At 37.4% G+C, this 12010-nt stretch overlaps 1 protein-coding gene across 4 annotated transcripts in view; it reads left to right on the top strand.

Moving 5' to 3' along the window:
* Nucleotides 1-12010, top strand: part of PRKAG2 (protein kinase AMP-activated non-catalytic subunit gamma 2) — a 217328-nt gene that overhangs the window by 202992 nt on the left and 2326 nt on the right. For all 4 annotated transcript variants that reach the window (XM_066550880.1, XM_066550889.1, XM_066550896.1 and 1 more), the window contains 7 exons: nucleotides 903-948; nucleotides 1628-1682; nucleotides 3533-3659; nucleotides 4374-4539; nucleotides 4992-5029; nucleotides 8275-8421; nucleotides 10652-10745. In XM_066550880.1, the coding sequence (XP_066406977.1) occupies nucleotides 903-948; nucleotides 1628-1682; nucleotides 3533-3659; nucleotides 4374-4539; nucleotides 4992-5029; nucleotides 8275-8421; nucleotides 10652-10745 (673 nt within the window). The remainder of the gene's footprint in view (nucleotides 1-902; nucleotides 949-1627; nucleotides 1683-3532; nucleotides 3660-4373; nucleotides 4540-4991; nucleotides 5030-8274; nucleotides 8422-10651; nucleotides 10746-12010) is intronic.

Genomic DNA, 12010 nt, shown 5'->3' with positions numbered 1-12010 from the left:
TTTCTTCATGTTCAAGAATTCTTTTTTTCTCCCTGGGGATTGGCAAGGAGTGGGGGGAGGAACAAATGAAAAGTGCTTGCACACTGGGAACTTCTTTAAAATTGTTTCTGTGTTGTAATGACCCTCTGCATCAATATTACTGATTTTCCATGAGACTTTGCCTGATGAGTTCTCACTCATTTACATTGTCTAAGGTCCTGTTCACAACTTCTGCTTAAACTGGCAGAAGCAAATAGGAGAAGCTGAGGAGGGACAATATCTGACTTAAGTGATCATACAATCTTCTGTAAGAACATGAATGTTCCATCAGGGAATTCTCTAGTTTTAATAGGTGAAATTATGCAGAAAATATGATTCTTGAAGTATTTTAGTCATTCTTCCTGAAAGCATCAAGACATTCAGTGTGAAGCACATTGCTACTCATGTGCTAGACAATATCCACCACTGAGTGATGAGGAACATCCAGGTAGTTTCTCCCTAAAAGAAATACTCTTGCTTGTCAGTGGTAAGGTAACTTTGTTCTGTTGGCATTAAGAAGTCAGGTGATCAGGGTAAGCTTTTTACTGGTGTGGGTGTGTGAGGAATCCCCCAAGGGTTTTACCCTGGATGGTTGTTTGAGGGTGGCAAGAATGACTGAGGTGATGTCTCTGAGTACAGAAAATAGCTGGGCTGCCAACCTGGACCAGTAAAAGGCTTTCCTGTCCCCTGAAATGATAAATCCAGAATTGTACTCTGCATTAGGGGCAGATAACTTTTTTCCTTGTTACAAGAAATGTTGTGTTGGACTGTTCTTGCTCTGTTAGATTTTCAGCAGTGAAATAAAATTATTCAGATGTTTACAATGTTAATGATGGATTTAAAATGAAATTACTTCAACTTGAATTTCCAACTACTCATTGTAGGTTCAGATTTATGAATTGGAGGAGCACAAGATAGAAACCTGGAGGGGTAAGAATATTTACTACTTGGTTGATCATTTACTAGGTTCTGATGTTTTTCAGTAGAGTGGATTTTGAATTAATCATAGACTTCTCTCCACATATTTTTTAATGGAAACAGAAATAGTAAAAGCTTCTCTTTTGGCTCTATTCCTTATTTTTCTCTCTGAAACAGCTATGAACTGGTGGTCTGGGCTGTGTAACACTTTGCCCCTTGTTCATGGCTCTTTAAGAAAGGAAAGAAGCCAGTGGAGTGAGGCACATGTGGAGTGGGAATGAACAGAACTGTGCCTGAGTGAGCTGCACCCTGCAGCCAGAAATTCATGCAAAATTCTGGGTGTGCCCAGAGGTGCTGGATGCAGGGAGGCAGCTCCATGTACAAAGCAGTGTGTGTCCCATGGAGTGATCCATGGAGGTATCTGTGTGCAGCACACACTCACAGAACCAGCAGGAGTAAAGGATTATTTGTTGTAATTGCAGTGACCTCTGCTGGTATCAAGTTTAGTCCTGCTTTTAAATTTGATGTCTTTTAATGTCAATATAGAGCACTGTGCATAAATGGTAGAATAACTAACTGTAAATTGCTGTCTGCCACTTAATTTTGTATGAATGAATTCATGAAATGCTTTCATAAAAAAGCTGATGTTTTTGTTTGAAGTGGTAACAGTCTATTAATTTTCTAACCACAGAGCTTTATTTACAAGAGACTTTTAAACCTTTAGTGAACATCTCCCCAGATGCAAGGTAGGATTTCACTGTTCACTGTGCTTAACTTGAAATACACTAACACTGTCTCAACTCTGAATTTAAGGCCTCTTTATATGTAAGAAGAAATAATTTGTTTTGTAAACTACAGTACAATAAAGAAAGATTGTCTTTTAATAGAATCAGGAAGGGGTGAGAGCTTATTTTTATTGTGGGTGAAGATTTCTTTGATTACCCTAAGAAGGGAATTTTTAAATTGAACTTCTGTGGTTTATCAGCATAACTGTTCTGGTAAATGAGCTAGACATGGGTCAGAATTAAAATGCAAACCTGCCAATAGGATGACCCTTCAAGCTAGCCTGCAGATCATCTTAATTTCCTGAAAATCAAAAAATTTAGAGCCCTTCAGCTGTCGTGTTCTCAGCAGTCACAGTAATTGGAAACTTAAAGCCCTTTTCAAGGGAAGTAATTTTCCTTAATAAAGGAAAGACAATATCTCTGTGGTTTGTTCTGCTCTACTAAGGCTCTTTTTCCTAAAATATAAATGACTGTCCTTTTCTTCTTGATGGAAGTTGAAAGAAATAGTTTTTAAACTGTCATTATGCCTTATGTAATAAATAACTTGAGAGGGAGGTTTAGTTGATCTCTTAAATCTTGAACACTACTGAATTGCTGAACTGGAGGGTGAAATTCTGGTTTTTGCTTTCAGTTTGTGGACCAGGATTGTTTGTGCCCTGGTGAAGGGAGCTTGTGATTACAGTGAAGTAATAATATGCAGTACCTCAGTAAAATTGCCATTTAGTTATGAATAAGTCATTTAGTTCAGTCATGAGGGATGTATTTTGAATGGTGGCAGGTTGCAAATAATATTGCTAAGACAACAAAATGGCCATAGTTGTTTTCAGTCAGAGTGCAGCACAAGCAGCTTTGCCATAAAGAAGATGCAGTAAAACTTTTATAAAAAGTTACAGCAAGTCAGCTCCAGAGCTGATCCAGAGATGGGCTTGGGCTGTGGGGCAGTGAGACTGCAGCACTTGGGAACTGTTAAACACTCCCTGCAGCAGTGGGGGAATCCTGGCTCTGTGTACATTAAACAGGGCTGTTCCATCCCTGTGATGGACTCAGAACACACAGCTTGTCTATGGGAAGGAGTCTGCTTCAGCAAGTAGGTGTTTATCAGAGTTTTACCAAATTTTTACTTGCTAATTTATTGCAGTTGTTGGTCAGCTGCTTTATCATGGTCTTAATACACCAAGGGAAAAAATAAAAGTGTCACTTGCAAGAAGAGCAGACTTGCACAGGTTGGAGTGTTGCTAAATCCTAGTCTGCAGTGCATGGGAATGTTTTAGATCTCCTAAGGATCATTTTTTGCCAATCTCCAGTGGTAATTCAGTGAAATTATTAGGTAATTGTTTGGGGTTATGCACATATATGCATGTAGCCATAAAAATGCCCTTTGTGGAAAATGTTACAGAAATTTGGGATTGGGATTCATTAGGTGCAGGAACTCCATTTTTCACAGTTTGTCTATTAACAGAAAGACCCATTCTGAGTGCAGGGATAATAAAAGCACAGCACTTGCTGAAAAAACAATTTACACTTGTGAAGAATATTTTTTTCTATACTTTATACCACAAATGAACTTTCCATCACATTTTCTTAATGGATTTAGATTTCCATGAGCATATAGCTGTTCATGTGTTGCAAAGCAAAAAGCTGCAAAAGTTAATTTGAAATCCCTCAACTTCTGTTTTTTATAGCATTAAAGACAATGCAAATAATTACCACATAGACTTAATGTGGATTTATAAATGTGTGCATATGTATCACTTGGCTTTACTTGGTGTTAGCTAGAATTCATTGAAAAAATAAAATGTTTTTCTCCTCAGCCTTTTTGATGCTGTATATTCGTTGATCAAAAACAAAATCCACAGATTGCCAGTTATAGATCCAGTCAGTGGAAATGCACTTTATATACTTACCCATAAAAGAATCCTCAAGTTCCTCCAGCTTTTTGTAAGTATTTAAAGCCATGCTGTATTAACTGATTTTTCCCCCACAGTAGACATCTGATATAATTAAGTAATTAAAGTCTTAGTGCAGAAATTTCATAATGAATTTCCAAATTAAATTGTGTCTTTGTTTATCCTTTATTGGTAACAGGGAAATTAAAGCTTGATATAAGGCCTATATTTTACCATTACTTTGTTGTACTCCTTTGAAGAAACCTAAACACCAAGGACTTGTCTATTGGTGTAATTTACTGTTGTTTCTGGAACATCTCCTTAGGTTCAGGACTTTGTTTACATGAAAAGAAAAAGGAATTGTCTCCCAGAGATGAGATTGTCATTACTCTGTAGTAATGCTAGTCACAGCAATGTACAGGGGGACAAACAAAGCAACAAGAGTTCAGAATAAATATTCATATTAATGTTTTCTATCTTCTCTCTCCAGTTTTAGTGGGAATGACATAGCTTAGGATCTACACCTTTTAATGATGTGTTACTATAGAAAAAAGGGAGCAAAAGTCCTAGTTCTATTGTCTTAATGTAGAGCTTTGAGCAGAGTTATTTAATTTCTTAATTTCTGCTTTGAACAGAAACCCCTTGGGTTGTTAGGGTTTTGTATTAATCTGGTGTCAGGAAACTGCAGTGACCTGTAACCATCACTTGGAGTCTGCAGGTGGATGGGTGAATGTCAGTGTAAATCCATTCCTTCTGACTCCCCTAGATGTCAGAGATGCCAAAGCCTGCCTTTATGAAGAAGAATCTGGATGAACTTGGAATAGGAACTTATCACAACATTGCCTTCATACATCCAGACACTCCTATCATTAAAGCCTTGAATATATTTGTAGAGCGAAGGATATCAGCATTGCCTGTGGTGGATGAGTCAGGTGGGTGCAAAAGTGGGGAGGGAAATGCTGCTGGGCCCTGGACTGGTGCTGGGAAGGAGGGGAAAACACAAGAAAAAGTGTAAAAAAAAATAATTTAAAATCAATTTTTAATAATTAAATATAATTTAATAATTAATTATTTTGTTATTTAAAATATAATTAAAATAACTTAAAATAACTTAAATTTAAAATTTAAAAAAATAATGTTAAAGGGGAAGAAAAGAAATATAAAGAAATACTTATGCACAATGAAGGTTGATGGGCTTGGAAGAATTTTATTTTTTGATGGGTTGTTTGGTTTTTGGGGTTTTTTTTCAGTCTTTCATTCTTGACCTATAATTTCTTTCTTGTGATTATAACAGATGAAAGCAGGAAAACTGATACTGTGTTTTAAGCACTTTGTTAACTTTCATTTTTACTTTTGTTAACTTTCGTTTTTCTTTTCTTTTTAGGAAAAGTTGTAGATATTTATTCCAAATTTGATGTAATAGTAAGTATATCTCTTAAATTCTATTAAATATTTCATATGTAGTAAGCATATTTGCAAGTTTGTAGTATATGTAATATATGTAGTAAGTTTGTAATACATGTAGTAAGCAAGTTTGCAAATTAATTTGTTAATATGACAGTTTTATTTTGTTCCTTTGGCTGTAATTAAAAACTGAATGAAAGAGATCCAATTCAAGCTGCACATAATTGTTTTTATTACTATTTTTATTTAAGTTATCCTTAGTAGTACGATTTGCACACAGGTTTTTATTGCTCTGGATGTTACCCAGAATAAGATATGGCTGGACATAATCCAGAGGAGGGGATCAAGGCTGGAAGGAATATTCTGTGAGGAATATCTGAGGGCTCTGGGTATGTCTGATGAGGAGAAAAGGCCCAGGGGTGATGGGCTCATTGCTCCTGGGGCTTCCTGAGGAGCAGAAATGGAGAATGAGGTGCTGAGCTCTTCTCCCTGGGATCCAGTGTCAGGACATGTGGGAATGGTCCAGAGCCACCCTGCAGGGCTTCAGATGGGGCTTTAGGAAGCATTTCTTTGCCAGGAGGTGGCTGAACACTGAACAGCCTTCCCAGAGAGGAGGTGGGCAATGCCCCAGGGCTGTCAGTGCTCAAGGGGCACTTGGGCAGTGCCCTGAATAAAATGGTTTTTCAGCTTTTGTTCCTCCCTGCAGTGTCAGGCACTTGGACCAGGTGATCACTGCAGGTCCCTCACGGCTGAACTGTTCTGTTCTTGTTGGTTTCTGTTTCTCAGTGAGGATTTCCTTTTTCCAGCTGCTGCCACTCCAGTCTGCTCTCAGAGAGAATGCAGATATCTCTGTGCAGTCTGAGTACTTGCTACAGCTTGACCTCCTCACTGATGTAAAAACTACTTGGCCCATTCTTTTGTGCCTCTGACTCCAGAGTCTTGCATCCATGTTCCTTCTGCTTTAGATTTAATCCAGGATTTCCCTCAAGATTCCAGTTGCACACTCAGATTCATGCCATGATTTACCAGCCTCTGAGAGCAAGGGCTTTTCTATTCTCATGGCTTTCAGAAACTTGAAATATATATATATCTTTTTATCCCTGTCCCCTCCCAGCTGTGTGCCCCTGCTTTCTAATTGCAGCATCTGACAACTACATTATTTTCTAGAGATTTCCCTGCCCAGGTTGCCACCAACCAGCTGCACTAATGAAGAATCCAGATGTTTGCAACACTGCCTAGAAGGCATTCAGTAAAATGGAGAATAGTCCCAAGTGGAAATACTTTAGGCTTATAAATATCTCTGGCTGCAAACATTGTTCTTAATACTGAAAATCCTGTGATGTCACTGTTCTTGCCTGTCATTTCTAGGCATTTGTCTTTATTATTTAGGATTGTCTATTGTATAAGATCCTGTTCTGCCATAAAAGCTTGTGGGGAATAGGCAGTAGCTGTAGAGAGAATGAACTATGTATCAAAGACAATGAAATTTCCCAGTTGGTGGATTCAGTGTTTCAGTTTATTTTGTAACTGTGTTAGATTTTGAGGCAGGACATGTTTCCTTCATTTCCCATTCTTCTTCAGAAAGACACCAAAAGGAAGAGGGCTCCTTATGTTTTTCACTTCTTTTCTCATTTTAAGTGATGAGGCAGCAAATTGGGTTTTTAGAGATGCTGGATCATTTATCTGGGGGAAAAAAAAATATGTATTGGGAATTGGATAAACACTCCACACCACAAAGATATAATTTTTAGGATATAATTGTTTGCACACAGCTAGTAACATGGGAAAGAGTTAGGGCATCTGTTGATTTGGGTTATTATTGGGGTTTTCCTCACATGTCCTAGTTTGCTTGTTAGGTTTCTAAATAAATCTAAATTCTAGATAAGAATCTAAAAAATTCTGTTCTTAAAAGATAATCACCTCTGAGCTTCCAGATTTCATCCGGCTGCTTCAACCTGATCTTCAGCTTCAAAAGAAGGAAAAAAATTGTAATCTGAAGTGTATGGATCTGATCTTTCAATAAACATAGAATTTCCAAGATAGTGATTTTTAACTTTTAACCATGTGGCTAATGTCCTTGCTTGGTGGTTGAAGCTATGCCTTTGTGTGCACCTGGCTAAGTTCATAGATTTCTTTCCTTTTAAGAGTTCTGAATTAATTTTTAGGTTCTTGATTGGGGAAACCTGGGAATGGAATGATGTATAGGAATAGCTTTATATTGCATCAGTTATTGTGTGTAGGGTGACTTCAGTTTGCAGAGGGTTTTTATGTCCTCTCAATGTCCTTCATTAGGACCTGGTTAAATTAATTAACCAAAATTGTTTTTATCTTCATGATCACCTTGAACCTGTCTTGTCACATTGGGTGTAATTCAATCAAAAAACTTGACCCGAGTATCTTCTAGCCAAAATTTAATTTAATTTTATTGCTTGGTCCAGTGCTTTCATTTAAAAGCTCTCTCTTTGTTCTCCCTTCAGTGCCTCAGCAGCAAAATCAGTAGGCCAGGCTGTGCCAACACTTCTAAAATACCACAATGGTCTCACCTACAGAAAGCTTCTGCAGGTCTGGACAGAGTCCTCTCACTGCAGGCATGATCCTGCTCTTAGAATGAAAGTGGAAAATGTCAGCTTTCAAATTCTTTTAATCTCTTCCTTTTAGTGGTGGGGATGGGGTTTCATTGTTATTATTCTTATAGTACTTATTAAAATACACCCAGACACACAAAGTGTCACTGGATGACAGCACCAGCTGAGTCCAGGAGAGGGAGTTTGAGCCCACAAATTAGGAAGGTGAGGAATGACTTTGCTCTCCACTTAGCTCTCAGCCACTGACATCTACTCTGTGGGTGGTGTTCAGAACAGTTGGTGCCTTCCCCAGCCCTGTGAAAAGCAAACAACAAAGAATTGTATATTCTGTGTGGTGTGAAATCTGAAGAGCTTCACCTTTACATTTGCTGCTCGTGGCAAAAGCAGGATGAGTGACCCCAAGCCAAAGATGAGATTCAAAGTAAGATTTTCACTGGCCTAATGCATAACCCTGGTTTTATCAATGAACCCAGGGTGTCAGATGGTGTCCAGCATCATCTGTGTACTTGACAGCTCCCAGAATCTGAAGAGCATCTGCTTTGTTTAATGTGTTACTTGGAATGGACTCAGCTTAGACCAGAAATGCCTATCTGCTTGATGCCAAAATATTTACTTTATTGAGTGCTTTGTTACTAAGTACTGAGCTGTCTGATGTGGCCTGGGTTTGTTTTTTTGCAGAATCTTGCTGCTGAAAAAACATATAATAACTTAGATATCACAGTGACACAAGCCCTGCAGCACCGCTCTCAGTATTTTGAAGGTGTTGTAAAGTGCAGTATGCTGGAAACACTGGAGACCATTGTGGATAGAATAGTGAAGGCTGAGGTGAGTCCCTGCATAAGAAGTTACAATTTGTGTTATCAAACTGATAAACAGTACAAATTTATCCTCTTTAAGTTGTTTTGATTACTTGGTGAAAGTATTTTTAACAATCATGATTTAATAATATAATATATATTATATTAAATATTTTTTCATTATGTAATTACTTTTTAATAATTATAATAATTAATATTTAACTCAGTCTGCTCTACAGACTCAGGTTTTAGATGCTTATAGGGATGTGCAAAATATTTCACAGTATACCTGTAATGATATTCAGTTATTTGCATTTCTGTTTTATTAACTAAACTGAATCCAAAGCTTTCAGTTTAGTTAATACATACTAATAATATTATTAATATTATAATCATAGATTATAATATAATAATATGCTATGATAATTATAATATTATAATATAATACTATATTATAATATATTAATTAATGATAATAATACCCAAGTTTCTTCTAAGCCTGTCATAAGTTTTGCAGACAAATCATTTGTTAAACTCCCAGTTTATAGCTTGGCTCAGGAAATGTATTGGGTGCAACTTGTTTTGATGCATGATAGAATCCTGCACTGCTCTCATAGAAATGCAGTCAAACAGGGCCATAAAGTAAATTCCTGTGAAGAAGCCTTCACTAACTGCTCTTGTAAATTTTTATCTCTGTGCTGTCCATTCTTATGGTGCTTTTTATCTTGTCTGTTAGTACTGGGAACTTCCTTATGTGCAGAGGTGAATGAGTTTGCAGGTCTTCCTCCCCTGTAAGGCTTCTCTGCAGGAGAAAATCAATATTCCCAATTTCAGTCATCTCTGAGTGTGATCAGCTCCATTTGGATGCTATAACTTCATAAATTACGAGATTTATTTATTTTTAGGGTTGTAACCAGGCATATACTTGATATGAGGAAAACTTCCACTTTGTTAAGAAGCCCTTAGAACCTCATTAGGCAATTTCCACTTGTAACTTTCAGCATTTGCTTGAGCTTCCTCCTGAATTGAATAATTTTAGCATTTCTGATACACAGATTTCAAACTTGGATTATTTTATTACTATCTTAAGAAGCTTTAGACATTTGTGTTTTAAGAACAACTCCTACCCTCTCTTTCAGTCTAAACACAGTGAGCTTACATGTAAAAATGAGTCAGTCAAAACTACTACACAGCTATTTTTAGCTGCCAGACAACTGCTTGATCTTACAAGCAATTAAACAAATGAAACATTGTCCATTTTTCTTGAATTCATTACACTGAGAGAGGAATAAAATTATTAAATATGTGCATATGCAGAAACAAATAAACCTGTTTAAAATATCACCAGCGTAGTTTTATCAAAAATAAAATATTTTTTCTCAACTTAATAGTGAAGAGAGATAATTCAATTGGGTAAAAGTAAACATGTAGTAGGCTCTGAACGTAGGACAGACACTTCCCTGGTTCTGCAGTGGCTTTTCTCAGTTTGCTCTGCCCAATAAGCCTCAGGATACAGGAGTATGCACCTAATTTCCCTGCAGTTAGCATAAAATTTTTGTGGTGTAAAAATGTTCCATAGAAGAGCTTTGTAAAGATAAGATCATTGTTTGAAAATATGGTCTTACTGTTGATAAATCTTTCTTCCCAGTTGTGTCCTTGTGTTTATTTGCATAGATAAATTTAATCCTTTTTTCTGTCTTAAACAATCTGTTTAAAACAAATCTGGCACTCATTTTCCATTGTGTATCCCTGTGAGAAAAATTAAATTAAAACCAACTCAGAGGCATCAAAATACAAGTTTTAGTGTTGTGTCTCTCTGCTGAGGAAGTCAGGAAGTATTTTTCAGAAGGAATCCTCATTTTGTTACTGTATCTAATTTTTTGGAGACCACAGGCTGAGCTGGGCAGAGGCTGTAACTTGGGGAAAAGTCTTTGATGTGAGTGCCACATTTTGAGAACAGAAGTATTTTCAAGACCTAGATCTAGACTTACCTGTCACTTCACATCAGACTCTGTTCAGTCAGCCAGCTGTGTGCCTTTTAAACATTCACTGTTTTCATTTATGTAGGCCAAGCATGGCTGTGTTGCTGTGAGAGAATTTCTATTCCTGGCATTTTGAACCATTTTGGGTTGTTTTTTCCTACTTGTCTTCATGCTTCACTTTACTTTAGGGGTTTTGTTTGTTTCTTTCTTTGCTTTTCTTTGCTTTGCCTACTTTAAATCAGGTCAATATATCTGAGACTCTTCTCCTGCTGGCAGGTCCATCGTTTGGTGGTGGTGAATGAAGCTGATAGCATTGTGGGGATCATCTCCCTCTCTGACATCCTACAAGCTCTGGTACTCACACCTGCAGGTATGGATCTGCCCTTGCCCTGGGGGTGTGCACACCCTGCTGCGTTTCAGTTATTGCACAGTGATAAATGTCCAATTTTTAGCTTTTCTAACTGATTCTAGTTCTTAAATACACAAGTAATTTCAGGAATAAAAGCTGACAGAATATTAATTGCCAGTCTCCTGTTCACTGAGGAGAACATGCAGAAGCTGCATGAATGTCCCTGCTGTTCATATATCTTTTCTAGGGGGAAAAAAAAATCTTGATTAATATTTTAAGTGGATGAAGCTGAATGTATAGACAACATTAAAACAGGGCACCTTCTGAGTTTCTGTACTCTGGCCAAGTGTGGCTGTGTTTTCTACTAAAAAATCACCTTCTGGAGCCTTGCTGTTGTCCAGCTGTGCATGGCTGGCACAGCTTAAGTCAGAGATTGAACCTCAGCCCACCAGAGCTCTTCCAGTATAAAACTCCCTTGTGATCAGGGTCAATCTCTAGTGATCAATTTAAACATGACCAGGCTCCTTTAAAAAAAAAAATCCAGCAGTAGGTTTATTTCTGCTACTTTTATCTTGGTTCTGAGGGTTTGGTTTGGCTGGGTTTAGTTTGGTTTTGGTTTTAAGTTTTGCCCAATTTCTTAACGTGCTTTATGTTTTTAATTGTAACTTCACTTTGACCTCATAAATTACTTCAGTGTCACAAGAGGTAAAGCAAAGTCCTGTTTTGGCTCTGTCAGGAAGGCAAAATGTCTTGAGAATTATTACCATTTTGCCTCAAAAAAAATCAGACAAATAGAGCCAGATACATACTTAAAAAAAAACAAACAAAAAAGTCAATATGTGAGCTTAACTGAAATATCTTACCTGCCCTGCTAGATAACATAATTATATAAAAGTGTTTTTTTCTGTAGACTTTAAAAAAAAAAAAACAAAAAACAAAAGGTAATATACCTTGTTTAAATAGAAATATTTCTGTCCTGAAGAGAAGCAATCAGCCTCACTGCTGGAGGTGTTGTGTCAGTACATCTGGTTCCTTTTAATGACCTGGAAGAGCAAGGGCAGAGCAAGGAACCCATCTCTCTGTGAAAGCATGGATGAGAAACCAGCCCAGAGGTCTGGGTCAGATGGAATCCTTGCCTGGAGAAAGAAAAGGGAGGTGTAAAGACAAGCAGGCAGTCTTGGCAGAGGAGGGAGTTTCATCCATGGCTGGAGGGTAGCAGGATCCCAGGAGAGCAGATTTTAGTGCTAATGGTGCAAAGTTCAGACAGAAAAGATGCATTTGGGTAC

Source organism: Molothrus aeneus, chromosome 1 (genome assembly GCF_037042795.1).
Source record: "Molothrus aeneus isolate 106 chromosome 1, BPBGC_Maene_1.0, whole genome shotgun sequence".
NCBI lineage: Eukaryota > Metazoa > Chordata > Aves > Passeriformes > Icteridae > Molothrus > Molothrus aeneus.
Note: the sequence above shows the minus strand (reverse complement) of the source record. Positions and strands in the feature narration are given on the sequence as shown.